The sequence below is a fragment of the Hemiscyllium ocellatum genome, chromosome 5 (genome assembly GCF_020745735.1).
Source record: "Hemiscyllium ocellatum isolate sHemOce1 chromosome 5, sHemOce1.pat.X.cur, whole genome shotgun sequence".
Lineage (NCBI taxonomy): Eukaryota > Metazoa > Chordata > Chondrichthyes > Orectolobiformes > Hemiscylliidae > Hemiscyllium > Hemiscyllium ocellatum.
The window spans coordinates 71850432-71868002 of NC_083405.1; the positions used below are offsets into that span (position 1 = coordinate 71850432).

A 17571-nucleotide genomic window follows, 5' to 3' on the forward strand; every position below is an offset into this window, starting at 1 on the left:
TGTTTGGTTAATTATTTCTTCAAACCTCTGCTTTTCACTATTTCTGTTATAATATACCCACATATAAGTTTTAAAAGATTTGGTTATATTGTGCATATTGAGAAACATACACTTCTGAATCATATAGGTGGTCACACATTGTGAATGCTATTTGAGATTGGTGTCAAATTCATAAATATGCTCCGTTATAAATTTAATTTACATGGTACTTGGGGAGCAATTTATTACAATTTGACAGTAGAATTTCAACTATGCAGTTTTCCAATAAATGCATGGAAAACCCCTGGCGAACTAAAATGGATGAGTGATCTTTGACCTCAATTCTTCTCACTGTCCAGGCAATAAAGTCAACCCAACACTTCTGTATATTATAAGATTAACATTAAACTTAAAAGTGAAATAATCAAGAGCTTTTATTTCAGGTACTACTACATACCTGAGCCAAAATGCCACGGATCTGTTGCAGCTGGCATTGGTGAAATGGTTAAAGGGGATGCTCCACAATTTGATTCAACAAATTCTCCTTGGACACTGACCAGAGAAGAGGTGCTGGGTCTCAATGCAGCCTTGAGTGGTGCAATGTCGTTGAACTGAACTCGTGACAGGCAGCCGACAAAGCCTGGAGTGTTATATTTTTGTACCTCCTGGTCAATGTTCCCAATTTCTGGAATGATTACAAAAAGATTGTTAAAATAAGCATTGAGTATCAGATTCAATCTGAAATGGACTTTGTGTTGTAATGGATTATTATTTTACCTTTTTGGGAAGATTGCAAATTAATAAACATTTACAAAACCAGCATTCATCTAATCCATATTCATTTGATGATGTTGAAAAGGAGAAATTGCAATCCACATACAAATGTAATAATTACAACACCTATTTCCTGTTACAGTAAAGGCCCAATCATTCAGATCTCTTTGGGTTACACCAGTACCAGTCAAAATTCAGGGGTATAGAGGTGTTAAGTTGTTTAGATTCACTTGCCCCTATACAGCAAAGGAGAATGTTAAAAAGGTAGGTTCTCAAAGATTGCAAATTATGCAATCTCCTTTCTGCCATATGACAGGAAGAGGAGAACTAGGAAATTTAGATTATCAATGCAAAGCTAGAAGCATGGTGCATGAGAGAGGGCTTCATTGGGATCAGTTACGGGTAGGTATGGAATGATTTCTTCAGCCACATTATACTCCTAAATGTCTTCTTTGATATTACTAGTTATTACAGTGAACTGAATCTAAACATGGTCAAGTCAATCTAAAATCTAGCTATTCAAAATGGATGGATTGTACCTTAATAAGGCAAGGCTTAGTGTCCTCCCAGGAAGATTCATTGGCATGGTCAAGGAGAATTTAAACTAAATTAACAGGGCATAGTCATCAGTATATAGAAGTAGAAAAGAGGACTAAGAGGTGCACACAGGAGTGAGAGTGTTGGATAATACTAGAGAAGGAAATAGGACTATGTTAGGCAGGAGCAAACATTGTAAGTATTCTTGGGGAGTTACTCAAACCATTCTCACTGATAGATGAGTATGCAGTGCAAGCTCAAACATTGCCAAGCCTTCTCTGCTAACCTCATGATGTGCTGCTCACAGAAGTCAGAAAATATGCTTTTCAAGGACACCTGGATATCTCTTTGATCCCAACACCACAGGTATTCTCAACTTCCTTATTTCTAGTAGATGAACTACCAGAAACCTTGAGCTGTGAAAAATTGATTGATGACAAACAGGGAGAGCTAAATGTCACCATGATAGAGGATGCCTGAGCCAATTAAAGAATAAAAATCAGTTCAGACTCCTCAGCTAGATGTTTACCTCAATTTCGATATTAATTTGGCATGAAGCTTCTACCTTGCCAAATTTCATGCTCACTGTAGGGTAAATCTTTACATTTCTTTCAGTGTATTTTTGTATCATTTTGTGAAAAAAAGGAGGCTAAAATTATGCACAATACTCCTGAATAGTCTGATGAACAATCTGTACAACTGTAGCCAAACATTAGTGTGTTTATACTCCATTCCACTTGCAATAAATGGCAGCAATCCAACAGCCTTTCTAATCATTTGCTGTACCTGCAAAGCAACATTTTGTGATTAATGAACACGGACACTCAAGTTCCTCATCTGCCACTTGCTTCTTCTAAATAATCTGCTGTTTTTCTATTCTTCCTGCCAAAGTATGTAAGTTTACATTTTCCCATATTATACACGAGTTGCTAAATTTTTGCACTCATTTAATTTAACAATATTCTTCTTAGATTTTTCACCGTCTTCGCAACTTGCTTCTGTATTTATTGTTGTGTCATCAGAACAAAATTAGCAAACAGCCAGTTGTTGTGGTGCATGTAGGGATGAGGTCCTACACAAAGAATTTAGGGAGTTAGGAACCAAATTAAAAAGTAGGACCTCAGGGGTAGTAATCTCAGGATTGCTACTTGTGCCACGTGCTAGTCAGAGTAGGAATGATAGAATATTCAGGATGCATGCATGGCTTGAGCGATGGTGCAGGAAGGAGGGGTTCAGATACTTGGGACATTGGGACTGGTTCTGGGGGAGATGGAACTATTATAAATTGGATGGTCTACACCTGAGCCGGACAGGAACCAATGTCCTTTGAGGTGCTTTTACTAACGCTGTTGGGGAGGGTTTAAACTAATATGGCAGGGGGATGGGAATCAAATGAGAAGGTTAGTGAACAGGAAGGAGGTAGTAACTAAAGCCTGGAAGGAACTAGATAATGAAGTCAGCATAACTAAGGGGAAGAGTAGGTAGGAAGCAGAGGATGAACGCAGAGGGACTGGTGGTCTGAGATGTATTTGTTTTAATGCAAGAAGAATCGTAGGTAAGGCAGATGAACTTAGGGCTTGGATTAGTACCTGGGTGTATGCTGTTATTGCTGTTACTGGGACTTGGTTGAGGGAAGGGCATGATTGGCAACTAAATGTCCCAGGATATCGATGCTTCAGGTGGGATAGAGAGGGAAGTAAAAAGGGTGGAGGAGTTGTGTGACTGGTCAAAGAAGGTATCCCAGCTGTGTTGAAGGAGGGTACTATGTAGGACTCAAGCAGTGAGGCAATATGGGTAGAGTTCAGAAACAGGAAGGGTGTGGTAGCAATGTTGGAACTGTATTACAGACCTCCCAACAGTGAGCATGAGATAGAGGTACAAATATATAGAGAGATCACAGAAAGATGTACAAGAAACAGGGTGGTGGTGACAGGAGATTTTAATTTTCCCAACATTGACTGGGATTCACTTAGTGTTAGAGGTCCAAATGGAGCAGAATTTGTAAGAAGCATCCAGGAGGGTTTTCTAGAGCAGTATGTAAGTAATCCATCTCAGGAAGGGGCTATACTGCACCTGGTGTTAGGAAATGAGCCCGGCTAGGAGGGTGAAGTTTCAGTGGGGGATTACTTTGGGAATAGTGATCACAATTTTATAAGTTATAGAATACTAATGAACAAAGATGAGAGTGGTCCTAAAGGAAGAATGCTAAATTGTGGGAAGGCCAACTATAGCAAAATTCAGCAGGAGCTGGGTAATGTAGATTGGGAGCAGCTGTTTGAAGGGAAATCCACATTTGGTATGTGGAAGGCCTTTAAAGAGAGGTTGATTTAGAGTTCAGGAGAGATATGTTCCTGTGAAAATTAGGGTTAGAAATGACAAGATTAGGGAACCATGGATGACAGGTGAAATTGTGAAACTAGCTAAGAGGAAAAAAGGATATGTACATAAGGTCTAGGCGACAAAAAAACCACAAAAAAACCCAAATCTCCAGAGCTCTCCCCACTTGCCCATAGGGGGCATTCACTCCCAACCTCACAACCACCCTAGCACCTTCCAGTTAAGGCCGTGCCCCAAACCCAAGCAATGGGAAAAAAACATATTATTTACACTCCTTCAAGTTAACAATGGACACACACCCCTCCTCCTCCTCATGTCAACCCTACACATTAGAATATCAGGAATGTAGGACCAATCTGAAACGAGGGATTATGAGGGCTAAAAGGGGTCATGAGATATCCTTAGTGAGCAGGGTTAAGGAAAACCACAAAGCCTTTTATTCATATATAAGGAGCAAGAGGGTAACTAGGGAAAGGGTTGGCCTGTTCAAGGACAATAGAGGAAAGTTTTGCATGGAGTCAGAGAAACTGGGTGAGATTCTTAATGAGCACTTTGTATCAGTATTCACTGAGGAGAGGAACATGGCAGATGTTGAGGTTAGGGATAGATCTTTGATTACTCTAGGTCATGTAGGCATAAGGAGGGAGGAAGTGTTGTGTATTCTAAAAGGCATTAAGGTGGACAAGTCCCCTGGTCCGGATGGGATCTATCCTAGGTTACTAAGGGAAGCGATATCTTTGCAGCATCCTTGAAAACGGGGGAGGTCCCAGATGACTGGAGAATTGCTAATGTTGTTGTCTTGTTTAAGAAGGATAGCAGGGATAATCCAGCTAATTTACAGACCTGTGAGCCTGACGTCAATGGTAGTGAAGCTGCTGGAGAAGGTACTAAAGGATATGATATATACCCAATTGGAAGAAAATGGGCTTATCTGTGATAGGCAGCAAGGTTTTCTGCAGGGAAAGTCATGTCTTACAAACTTAACAGAATTCTTAGAAGAAGTGATAAAGTTGATTAATGAGGGAGAGGCTGTAGATGTCATATACATGGACCTTAGTAAGGCATTTGATAAGATTCCCCATGGTTGGCTGATGAAGACGATGAAGTCACATGGGGTCCGGGGTGTTCTAACTAGATGGATGGAGAACTTGTTGGGCAACAGGAGACGGAGAGTAGTAGTGGAAGGGAGCTCCTCAAAATGGAAACCTGTGACTAGTGGTGTCCCATAGGGATCCGTGCTGGGACCGCTGTTGTTTGTGATATACATAAACGATTTGGAAGAAGGTGTAGGTTGCCTCATTAGCAAGTTTTCAGATGACACGAAGATTGGTGGAGTAACAAATAGTGAAGGGGACTGTCAGAGAATACAGCAGAAGAACGATCGATTGGAGAGTTGGAGAGAAATGGCAGATGAGGTTCAATCAGGACAAATGTGAGGTGATGCATTTTGGAAGATGCAATTCCAGACCAAACTATACAGTAAACGGAAGGTCCTGGGGAAAATTGAAGTACAGAGAGATCTGGAATCAATTACTGCCATGCTGCCAAAGCATAAGCAGGCGATTCGGGCTTTGGATCAGCGCTTGGAAGTGGTGGAGCAGAGGACTGCGGCCTCGGAGGCCATAACGAAGAGCTCCGAGAAGCGGGTCCAATCCTCGAAAGGTCAGGTTTGGGCCTGCAGGAACAAGTAGATGACCTTGAAAATCGAGGTCAGAGAAAAAAAATCTTCGGATCTTCGGCTTCCTGGAGCGTGAAAAAGGTGAACACCCTGCTGATTTCCTTGAGAGGTGGCTTCTGGAGTTGCTGGGGCTGGAGATTGGGCCAGGTGAGTGCAGAGCAGGCCCAGCGGACCACGATACACAGGTCCAGGCCAGCTCAGCATCCCGACCCTGTTCTAATGCGACTCCAGCATTACAAGGAAAAGCAATTAATAATAGAAACAGCCAGAAGACTGGGAAAAGATCCATACGCTTTGGCTTACAAAGGTTCTAACTTAATGTTTTTTCATGACTTTTCTGGGGCTATAATTAAGAAACGGAAGACGTTTGATGATGTAAAGATATTTACACATGCAATATTCTCTGAGGTATCCAGCAGTGCTATGTATCAATTATGGGGGAACTGTCTATGACTTTGACTAGGTGGAAAAAGTGAAAGAATTTTTGACCTCGCTAAAATAATAGACTTTGGCATCGGGGGAAGGAGAAAAAGATGCATGTGGACAATGCCATAATATAATGTTTTTTATCTTCCCTCTCTTTGTTCTTTTTCCTTTTGGGATCTTGGGCCTTAGAGGCTTGGTATTGCTTTGTTATAAATTCCGGTATGTTTTATATTATAATATAAAATAGTTATTCTATTGTTCTGTTTTGCTGGGTGAGGGGTGGTTACTCCTTTGATGTAAAGATGTGTGGGGTTGAGATGAGGAGGGAGAATGGTGGGTGTCCATTGCTAACTTATAGGAGTAGTGTTTTTCTTTCCTATTGCTTAGATTTGGGGCACAGCCTTAACTGACAGGTGCTCAGATGGTTGTGAGGTTGGGAGTGAATGCCCCCTATGGGAGAGCTCTGGAGATTTGGGTTTTTTGTGTTTATTTGTTCAGGTTAGGAGTAGAGGTTAATTTTTTAGTTTTTGTAATTTTGGTAGTGTTTGTAGGAATAGTCTTTAGATTTGATAAAATTTACTTTTTCTCCACTCGTCGCACTTTGAATGGGCTTCTTCCTCTCAGGGGACTGCGGGCTGTTGTGTGCGGTCATGGCTAGCGATCTGTTCAGGTGGTGCACCTGGAATATAAATGGGAACCACTCCCCCATTAAAAGGAAAAAGGTGCTATCAAATTTTAGGAAGGAAAGGGTTGACATCACACTATTGCAAGAGACACATTTGACTAATGGGGAACATCTGAAGTTACAGCAGGGGGGATACAATAGGGTGTTCTTTTCCTCCTTTAACTCCAAACACAGAGGAATGGTCATACTGGTATGAAAGAACCTCCCATTTTGGGTGACAGATCAAATCAAGGATGAATATGGACAGTTCATCATTCTTAAGGCACTGATACATGGAGAAGAGTATGGCATCCTGAGCATTTACTGTCCCCTGGTGCACCCTCTCAAATCTTTAGTCGATGCAGTCTTTAAATTAATGGCTCTTGAGGTGCACTGTACGATTATAGGAGGAGACTTTAACTGTCTCATGGTCCCTGGGGTAGACAGGATGCCAAGAGGGCTGTCAGGTACACCTCGACAATCTCGACAATTAGTGAACTTTTGTGGGGAGATGGGGCTAGTGGATGTGTGGAGGTGCATCCATCCGAATGGGAGGGACATTACCTCTTACTCCAACCTGCACAAGTACCACACAAGAGTTGATGTGTTCTTTGTTCTATCAGTGTGTTTTGTACTTGGCGTTGGCCTGCAGGATTGGGAACATAACTATTTCGGACCATGCGGCAGTATAGTTAGATGTTAGAAACAAAGGTTGTGGAGTAGGCACACGGCACTAGCGCAAGGATCTGTTTCTGTTAAAGGATGGCAACTTTGTACAGTATATCACCAGGGATTTCAGGGCTTTTTGGGACATCAATCGGGATACAGCCAGTAGCCCATCAGTATTCTGGGAGACCAAGAGAGCATTCTTAAGGGGTATAATTATTTCATACTCGACAACGAGAAGGAGGCAGAGAGGAGAGCTACAGCGGATGCTTGAGGCCCAGCTGAAGGCAGCTGAATCGGTATATTATACCAGACCATCTGTGGTCAAATTATAATAGGTTACAGCTCTCCAGGCTGCTCTGGACTCAGCGCTCACACGAGTGGCAAAGAGGGGGGTCTCCTTTGCAAGGCAAAGGCTGTTTGAATATGGGGATAAGCCAGATAGATACCTGGCTTACCTGGCTTACCTGGCTAGGAAGAAAAGTACTCCACAGTCCATTGTGTCTATCAAGGAGAGAACTGGCAATAGCACTCATGAACTGAGGAAGATCAATACAGGATTCCGGGAATTCTATGCAGAGTTATACGGGTCGGAGGGCTGTGGGATAGAGAAGCGAGAATGGAATCTTTTTTGAAAGCTTGGACCTCCCCGGTATAAATGCAGACCAAGCCTCCCTTTTAAATGCACCTCTGACAGTACAGGAGGTGCAAAAGGTGGTAAGGCAGCTCCAGGGTGGTAAGGCACCCGGTCCAGACGGGTTCCCGAGTGAATTTTACAAGGGGTTCATACATACGTCAGCTGAACCACTGCTGGAGATATATAGTCATTCGTATAGCCAGGACTGTTTTCCACCCTGTCTTAGGAAGGCTAATATCTACCTTACTTTAAAGAAAGGGAAAGACCCCAAGGATTGCGCATCATATAGACCCTTCTTGTTGCTGAATGTGGATTTTAAAATCCTATCAAAGGTGTTGGGTCTGAGACTGGAGAACATGCTGCCTTTTATTATAAAAGAGGACCAGACGGGTTTTATCAAGGGCCACATCTCCCCCAACAACATCAGACAGGTATTGAATATTGTGCAAATATGTCAGCAGAGAATGATTCTGGGTTTGGTGATCTCCCTGGATGCAGAAAAGGCATTTAATGGGTGGAATAATCGTATCTCTTTGCTGTTCTAGATTGTTTTGGTCTAGGAGGGGCCTTTGCCATGTGGGTGGCAGTGTTATATAAGGGCCCCAAGGCGGCGATTATTACAAATTGAGTTATTTTGAACAATTTTGGAGTGGGAGGGGGCAGCCAACAGGGATGTCCCCTGACATTGCTGCTGTTTACCTTGGTAGTTGAACCACTGGTGAAGGATATCTGAAAAGACCCTGAAATAATGGCACCAAAGGTGGGAGTTGGGGAACACAAAATCAATCTCTATGCGGACGATGTCCTTCTATTTGTGGCTAACCCTGAAAAGTCAATACCCAGCTAATACAAAACACGAAATTATTTGGCAACTTTTTGGGATACAGGATAAATTTCACAAAATCAGAAGTCATTTCCATGGGCGGAATTGGTGGAAGTACCGAAGCTGGAGGATGGAATGGAATTCCCTTTTAGATGGTCACAGAAAGGTTTCTCTATCTGGGAATTTTTATTACCCCTTACTTCTGTCAGCTGTACAGAGCTAACATTGTGCAGCTGTTTGAGGGAATTATGCAGGACTTGCAGTGATGGGAGGGACTACCCAAGTGTTGGGGGATGAAATCTCATCAGAAGCATGGGAGGATATGTGGGGCAATGTAAAGAAAATTTCAATATGCAATAAGACACAAGCAATGCAATTGAAGATCCTCCACAGGGCCTATATGGCGCCAGAGAGGTTTGCAATGTTTAAGAGTGAATGAGCTGGAGAGAATCCTGGAAATGAAAGACAGGGAGGATCCGGTGTCCCTCCTATGGGGACTACAGAGTTTTCCCACTTTGGGTGAGCATGGCAAGGGGTTATTCAATATTCTTACACACTGTGCGAGGAAGAACATCATAATGAATTGGATATCAAAAAAGCCTCCAGGCTTTGCAGGATGGCACAGACTTGTGATGGAGCTTGTCCCTCAGGCTTACCTGACAAGTGTGTGTGTGCCACGGAATGGAGCAATTTTATAAGACATGGCAGCCTTTCTAAATTACATAGACACGGGTCGGTTGATGGCACTGATTAGGGCCTTTACACAGCCACAAGGGCTGTATATGGTGGTCCAGGTATGCTGGCCAGGGGAGGGGGGGGATGGGTGTGTGTGTGTGTGTGTGTGTGTGTGTGTGTGTGTGTGTGTGTGTGTGTGTGTGTGTGTGTGTGTGTGTGTGTGTGTGTGTGTGTGTGTGTGTGTAAGATGCGGGGTGGTGGAAGGCCTAGTAAATATAATAACTGTTGGCCCCGTGGACAGGAACCTTGATGGCGGTGCGGCGGACGCAGTAATATAATACAGTGGATTGTAATTTTATTTAAGTGGTTTGTAATTTAATTTAATTTATTTTTTTTTAATTTTAGTTTATGCTAAGTTGGGTTATCTTAAAGAATAGAAGGCAGTTGATTGTCAATGCTACTGTAATATAATACAATTATATTATTTCTACTTTTCTTGTCTTTTGTACTTCTACAGCATTTCTGTTTTTTTTATAAGAGTGAAACATTTTTTCACTAAATATATACATAAAAAAAAGAAGGCATGCGGCATGCTTTCCTTCAGCAGACGGGGTACTGAGTATGAGTGCCGGCAGGTTGTTACAGTTGTATAAGACATTGACTCGGCCACATTTAGAATACTGTGTACAGTTCTGGTCACCACATTACCAAAAGGATGTGGATGCTTTGGAGAGGATACAGAGGAGGTTCACCAGGATGTTGCCTGGTATGGAGGGTGCTACCTATTTTTTTTTAGATTAGATTAGACTTACAGTGTGGAAACAGGCCCTTCGGCCCAACAAGTCCACACCGACCCGCCGAAGCGAAACCCACCCATACCCCTACATTACCCCTTACCTAACACTACGGGCAATTTAGCATGGCCAATTCACCTGACCCGCACATCTTTGGACTGTGGGAGGAAACCGGAGCACCCGGAGTAAACCCACACAGACACGGGGAGAACGTGCAAACTCCACACAGTCAGTCGCCTGAGTCGGGAATTGAACCCGGGTCTTCAGGCGCTGTGAGGCAGCAGTGCTAACCACTGTGCCACCGTGCCGCCCAATGAAGAGAGGTTGAGTAGATTAGGGTTATTTTCATTGGAAAGAAGAAGGCTGAGGGAGGAACCTGATCGAGGCCTACAAAATCATGAGAGGTGTAGACAGAGTGGATAGCAAGAAAACTTTTCCCAGGGTAGAGAACTCAATTACTATGGGTCACGAGTTCAAAGTGACATGGGCAAAGTTAAGGGGACAGATATGTGGAACGTTCTTTACGCAAAGGGTAATGGGTGCCTGGAATGCGTTGCCAGCGGAGATGGTGGGGGCAGGAAAGATAGCATCATTTAAGTTGTATCCAGACAGCTACATGAATGGGCAGGGAGCAAAGGGATACAAATCCTCAAAAAAAATGGCAGATTTAGATAGAGGATATGGACTGGAACAGGCTTGGGGCCTGTTCCTGCTCTGTAATATTCTTTGTTCTTTGTTCAAACATACATTTGGTCCCTTTAACCAAGTAATTGACATAAATTGTAAATAATTGAAGTGCCTGCAATGATGCCTGTGGTTTTCCACTTGTCACATTTTCGAGTAAAAAGTGAGGTCGGCAGATGCTGGAGATCAGAGCTGAAAATGTGTTGTTGGTTAAAGCGCAGCAGGTTAGGCAGCATCCAAGGAACAGGAAATTCGACGTTTCGGGCCAGAGCCCTTCATCAGGAATGACAGAAATCCACTGATGAAGGGCTCTGGCCCGAAACGTCGAATTTCCTGTTCCTTGGATGCTGCCTAACCTGCTGTGCTTTAACCAGCAACACATTTTCAGCACTTGTCACATTTTGCCAAGCTGAAATTACCAATTTGTACCTACTTTCCAATTAGTTAACCAATCCTTCACCATAATAACATGTTGTCCCCCCAATACCATGAGCTTTTTTTTAACATTACGGCCTTTGATACTACTTAGTTCTTTTTTAAACCTTTTCCTTTTGTAAAAAGAAACTTCTTAACTTTGTCATAGAGCACCAATAAATTGGTCAAACATGATTTCCCTTTCATGAAGCCATCATTGAGATTTTCTAAGTGTTCGTCCAGAAACTTCCTAATAGTAAATTCTGTATTTTCCCAATGACAGATATTAAACTAATTGGCCAATTGTTTCCTGTTTCCAGAATCTTTCTTGAATGAGGAATCACATTTGTGATTTTTCAATCTGATGAGATGTTAAACTTAACCCTGATTATAATTGGCAGCGCCAAAATCCCTACATGAGGTTGGCTTCAGTTACCTTTTGTTCTGTATTTAATCTACACATAATAATTCAGAATTGCATTCTATATTATGTAGGTGTTGTACTTTGATTCAATTCATAACTTTTGCTTTAAGTTATTGAAAGCCATTGTTGGAAACTATATTTCTCTTGCGTAAAGGGTAAATCAACAAACAATTAACCAACCATACCCATTTAATGCATGTTGTTGATGTCAAGATAATGTAAATTAAGTTTCAAGTTTCAGAGGTCAAATTAAATCTGATGAGTCTATTATTTCTTATTACTATTTAACTAGAATTAATGGAATGGAGCAGTTTGCTTCATTTCATTTCTCTGGCATTTCCTGTAAAGAATGAACATATTGGTGACTGCATGATGGATTAAATTTAGCCAAGCATGTTTAGTGTAACAGTTAAACTGCAAAGCTTAAACTTCTAAATCCATGTTTTATACTTGAAATGATTTCCTTTGGCTTGTAGTATTGTTAGTATGTTCAGCCAGCTAACTCTACACACATTATCAGAAGCCATTGAGTTATCATAGTCCAAGAAGTGATTGTAACAGCTATCCACATCCAAACGTTAGTGCTCCCTGTTGATCTTCCTATTGCTCTCAAGTTTTAGGGACAGTCCAAGTTCCTTTCTATTCCTGAACTGACAAAGGACAAGAATTTCACCTGAAGTTGACTTTTCACAGGCTCTTTCTTTCCATCTTTGCGTTTTGGAATTATTTCTTTCAGTGCCTTGAAATGTAGTTTCTCTGCTCTTTGAACAGAAATAAGGAGGGAGCAACTTTATACAGAAACAAGAGAGAGATTGATGCAGCTCACGTTGGAGGTTTCCTTGCATCTCTCTGTCACCGTCCTCACATAGTCAGTGTTAAACTCCAACCTGACAAATAGGATGCTTTTTGCTATGCTGAACCTACAATAACTGTTAATCAAAACACCATCTCCCAGCAAAAAATGTTCTAAACACACAAAGGTGGCACTGCTTTGTCTGGATTCAATATCCCCAAAAACACCATTTTTTTCAGATGCACCAGTAAGTTTCATTTCTCCTAAGGCTGCAAACAACTCCAGTGAAGAAAGATTGCTGGGTCTAAAATGTTAAGTTTGCTTTCTCTCTACAGATGTTACCAGATCTGCTGAGTTTTCCCAGCAATATTTGTGTTTGTTTCTGATTTGCAGCATACACAGTCCTTAGGTTTTCTGTTTCCTTCCACTTTCTCTTGACTTTAATGTAGTATTTATGTTTTCTCATTTCATATTATCTTCTTATTATGATCTCTTATGAGATACACTGAAGAAATTGAAAAGGTTGTAAATAAACATCTAAACGAATTTTTAGTTTATTTTCTAACATTACCCTTCTACAGATACTCAATCCCAGCGTTTTAAATTTTTACTGAATAGAATCATCCCAGTTTCTTTCCTTTTTACTGTGGAAACAATTTTACAATTCCTTTAAGAGTCTGCTAGCATGAAGCCTTCACAATTCTGGTCCTCTAACGTTGCTCAGTTCTGACAACTTGAGGAATTCTATACAAGCTCTCCCAGCTTTTGAAATACCACAGCCTAGAAATTATTTCTGCTGAGGTGACTTGCTCCCCAAACTGAAAACATGATTCTGCTGCACTGCAACCTTGAAAGTTCTGTTTTGGAGTCAAAACTAAACCAATAGCCTTGATAAGTTTACTCTGCCTGCTGTAATATAAACTTTAATCCACGTACAGTGTTGGGGTTCCTTCTGCATTTTGGAACTGATGCACTTAGCTCACTGTCCAAATGACCTTCTGACCTGCTACTTTCATTGAACTGACCTACGTCCATCTGCCTCTATTTTACAATTGAAATCCCAAAATATCATGTCTTACACCTTTCATCACAGTATTTATACAAAAGAGAAATCTGTGTGAATTTTCCTTAGTTATTTGCACATCAGCTGATAACATATACAAACATGTTACCTTGCACCACAGTTGAAATCTGTGGCTATTACCATGTTGAGCTACAATTCAGTTTCTTAAAGAAGTTGGTATCCAGATAGAATCATAGAGATTCTTCAGTGTGGAAGCAGGCTATTCTAGCTTATCTCTCCACGCTTTAGGCTCACTGCCTTTATTCCTGATGAAGGGCTTTTGCCTAAAACGTCGATTTCGCTGCACTTTGGATGCTGTCTGAACTACTGTGCTCTTCCAGCACCACTAATCCAGAATCTGATTTCCAGCATCTGCAGTCATTGTTTTTACCTGGTTGAACATCTCACCAAGACCCACCCCCAATCCTATCCCTGTAACCCTGCATTTCCCCTGGCTAATCCACCTAGACTGCACATGCCTGGACTCCTTAGGCAATTTAGTATGGCGAATCCACCTAACCTGCACATCTCTGAACTGTGGGAGGAATCTGGAGCACCTGGAGGAAGCCCTCGCAGACACGGGGAGATGTTGTCCCTTTTTACCAAAGGATCTTGATGGAAACCTTCAATCCTTGTCAGCAGTTAGCACACAGTGATTTCTGTCACACAGAAGTGCCTGCATACTTGTTGCCAACGTAACTTTAAAAGGCTAAAAATCTGATGAGCAGCAATGATAGTCAGATATCTGCTGTGCTTTCTGGCTCCTGTAGCTCAATGTGGATCCTTTGAGTTCGTCCAAGCTCAAATCTCACATAAATACACAGCACAGCATCCCTTGGAAAACTCAGTTGGTCAGGAGTAGAGTTGAAAGAAGACAGGATATGCCTTTTCAAGACACCAGCTGCTGGTATATAAAGTTTAAAGGTACAATGTGAATGTTAGTGACTGGGTAATCGAGTGGATGGACAAGTAGGTTGGTGGAATAGGTCGGTGAATAAATGGGTAACAGGGGTGATAGGTGGGTTAGCAAGGTAAATGGGTGATAGGTAAGTGATTGTTTGGTAGATGGATAAGTAGGTTGGTGGGTGACGTGGTAGGTTGGTCAGTGTGTAGTTGTGTCAGGGTAGTCAGTTAGGTTTGAGGTCTTAGTTGGATGTTGTGAAGATAGTCCAACATGGAGGATGGGAATAATTTCTGGCTGTAAGAGCTGCTCCTTTTTTGAGGTATTTTAGGTGTTGGAGGTGATTCCCTCGAATTCCAGGAGCAGCAATTACTGTTTTGTATGCTGTTGCACTGTTTTGGAACTTTGGAAAAAAAACAAAACAGCAGTTTAAAAGGGAGAAGAGCAGACAAAGGAAGAACATGGTGAGGACAGTGCAGGGGAGAGAGAGAGAAAACTTGCACAGTTACTGCCTCTGCTGTTTGATTTTGTGTTTCACTGGACATCAGAGTGCATCTGGGAAAATTAACAAACAGTGAAATTCACAACTAATCTTGGAGGAACTGTTGGGCAAAGTTCACAGCACAGAATCAGATAAGTTATTTGTTGTTTTAAGTCTGTCCAAGTGAGAGGCTGCAGTAGTGAGAATAGTTGATTCTTTCTTGATTAAATGTTTTTGGAGATAAGTCTCTTGGTAAACATAAAATATAAGCCATAGCTATTAATTTAACCTGGGGCAGTGTTTGTAGAGGAATAAGACGGTGTTATTTTCTGGGTCTGTAGATTGTGAAGGAGCAAAAATGGCCTTTGCAGTGATACGTACTTCTTGTCAGATGTGGGAGTTTAAAGAGAGTTTAAGGGTTACTGTGGATTATATCTGCCATAAATGCTGTTGGGTGCGAATCTTATCAGATCGAGTGGATCGGTTGGAGAGACAGATAGAAGCGACGAGGAATTTGCAACAGTAAAGTATGTGATGGATGGCAGTTATAGGAAGGGGGGAAAGTCTCAGATACAGTCACATAGATGGGTTAACTCCAGGAAGGCTAAGAGAGGTAGGCAGCTAGTGCAGGAGTCTTTTGTAGATATACCCATTTCAAACAGGTATGCTGTTTTGGAAAATGTAGGGGGTGATGGATTGTCAGGGGAACGTAGCACAAACAGCCAAGTTTCTGATATAGGGACTGACTCTAATGCAATGAAGGATATGCTGGCTTCCAAGAGATCAACTGTGTTAGGGGATTCTGTAGTCAGAGGTACAGACAGACGTTTCTGTGGCCAGCAGAGAAAAAGCAGAATGGTGTGTTGTTTCCCTGGTGCCAGGATCAAGGATGCCTCAGGGAGGGTGCAGAATGTTCTCAACGGGGGAGAGAGGCCAGCAGGAGGTCATTGTCCACATTGGAACCAATGACATAGGAAGGGAAAAGATTGAGACTCTGAAGGGAAATTACAGAGAGTTAGGCAGAAATTGAAAAAGGAGGCCCTCATGGGTAGTAACATCTGGATTACTCCCAATGCTACGAGCTAGTGAGGGCAGGAATAGGAGGATAGAGCAGGTGAATGCATGGCTGAGGAGCTGGTGTATGGGAGAAGGAATCACATTTTTGGATCATTGGAATCTCTTTTGGGGTAGAAGTGACCTGTACACGAAGGACAGATTGCACCAAAATTGGAAGGGGACTAATATACTGGCAGGGAAATTTGCTAGAAATGCTTGGGAGGATTTAAATTAGTAAGGTTGGGGGGGGGGGGGGGGGTGGGTGGGTGGGACCTAGGGAGATAGAGAGGAAAGAGATCAATCTGAGACGGGTACAGCTGAGAACAGAAGTGAGTCAAACAGTCAGGGACAAGGTAAGACTAATAAATTAAACTGCATTTATTTCAATGCAAGGGGCCTAACAGGGAAGGCAGATGAACTCAGGGCATGGTTAGGAACATGGGACTGGGATATCATAGCAATTACAGAAACATGGCTCAGGGATGGGCAGGACTGGCAGTTTAATGTTCCAGGATACAAATGCTACAGGAAGGATAGAAAGGGAGGCAAGAGAGAAGGGGGAGTGGTATTTTTGATAAGGGATAGCATTACCAGTGCTGAGGGAGGATATTCCTGGAAATACATCCAGTGAAGTTATTTGGGTGGAACTGAGAAATGAGAAAGGGATGATCACCTTATTGGGATGGTATTAAAGACCCCCCAATAGTCAGAGGGAAATTCAGAAACAAACTTGTAAGGAGATCTTAGCTATCTGTAACAATAATAGGGTAGTTATGGTAGGGGATTTTAACTTTCCAAACATTGACTGGGACTGCCAGAGTGTTAAAGGTTTAGATGGAGAGGAATTTCTTAAGTGTGTACAAGACAATTTTCTGATTCAGTATGTGGATGTACCGACTAGAGAAGGTGCAAAACTTGACTACTCTTGGGAAATAAGGCAGGGCAGGTGACTGAGGTGTCAGCGGGGGAGCACTTTGGGGCCAGCGACCATAATTTTGTTCGTTTTAAAATAGTGATGGAAAAGGAGAGACCAGATCTAAAAGTTGAAGTTGTAAATTGGAGAAAGGCCAATTTTGACGGTATTAGGCAAGATCTTTTGAAAGCTGATTGGAGGCAGATGTTCACAGGTAAAGGGATGGCTGGAAAATGGGAAGCCTTCAGAAATGAGATAACAAGAATCCAGAGAAAGTATATTCCTGTCAGGGTGAAAGGGAAGGCTGGTAGGTATAAGGAATGCTGGATAGCTAAAATATTGAGGGTTTGGTTAAGAAAAAGAAGGAAGCATATGTCAGGTATAGACAGGTTAGATAAAGTGAATCCTTAGAAGAGTATAAAGAAAGTAAGAGTGTACTGAAGAGGGAAATCATGAGGGCAAAACGGGGACATGAGATAGCTTTGGCAAATAGAATTAAGGAGAATCCAAAGGATTTTTACAAATATGTTAAGGACAAAAGGGTAACTAGAAGAGAATAGGGCCCTTCAAAGATCAGCAAGGCAGCCTTTGTGTGGAGCCACAGAAAATGGGGGAGATACTAAATGAATATTTTGCATCAGTATTTACTGAGGAAAATGATGTGGAAGATATAGACTGTAGGGAAATAGAAGGTGACATCTTGCAAAATGTCCAGAGTACAGAGGAGGAAGTGCTGCATGTCTTGAAATGGTTAAAGGTGGATAAATCCCCAGGACCTGATCAGGTGTACCCGAGAACTCTGTGGGAAGCTAGAGAAGTGATTGCTGGGCCTCTTGCTGAGATATTTGTATC

The 17571-nt window shown here is 42.0% G+C and overlaps 1 protein-coding gene across 1 annotated transcript in view; it reads right to left on the reverse strand.

The window, feature by feature from the left end:
- LOC132816073 (contactin-associated protein-like 2) overlaps window positions 1-17571 on the reverse strand; it is a 1374393-nt gene that overhangs the window by 24417 nt on the left and 1332405 nt on the right. The window contains exon 22 of the mRNA XM_060825502.1: window positions 433-664. Within this exon, the coding sequence (XP_060681485.1) occupies window positions 433-664 (232 nt within the window). The remainder of the gene's footprint in view (window positions 1-432; window positions 665-17571) is intronic.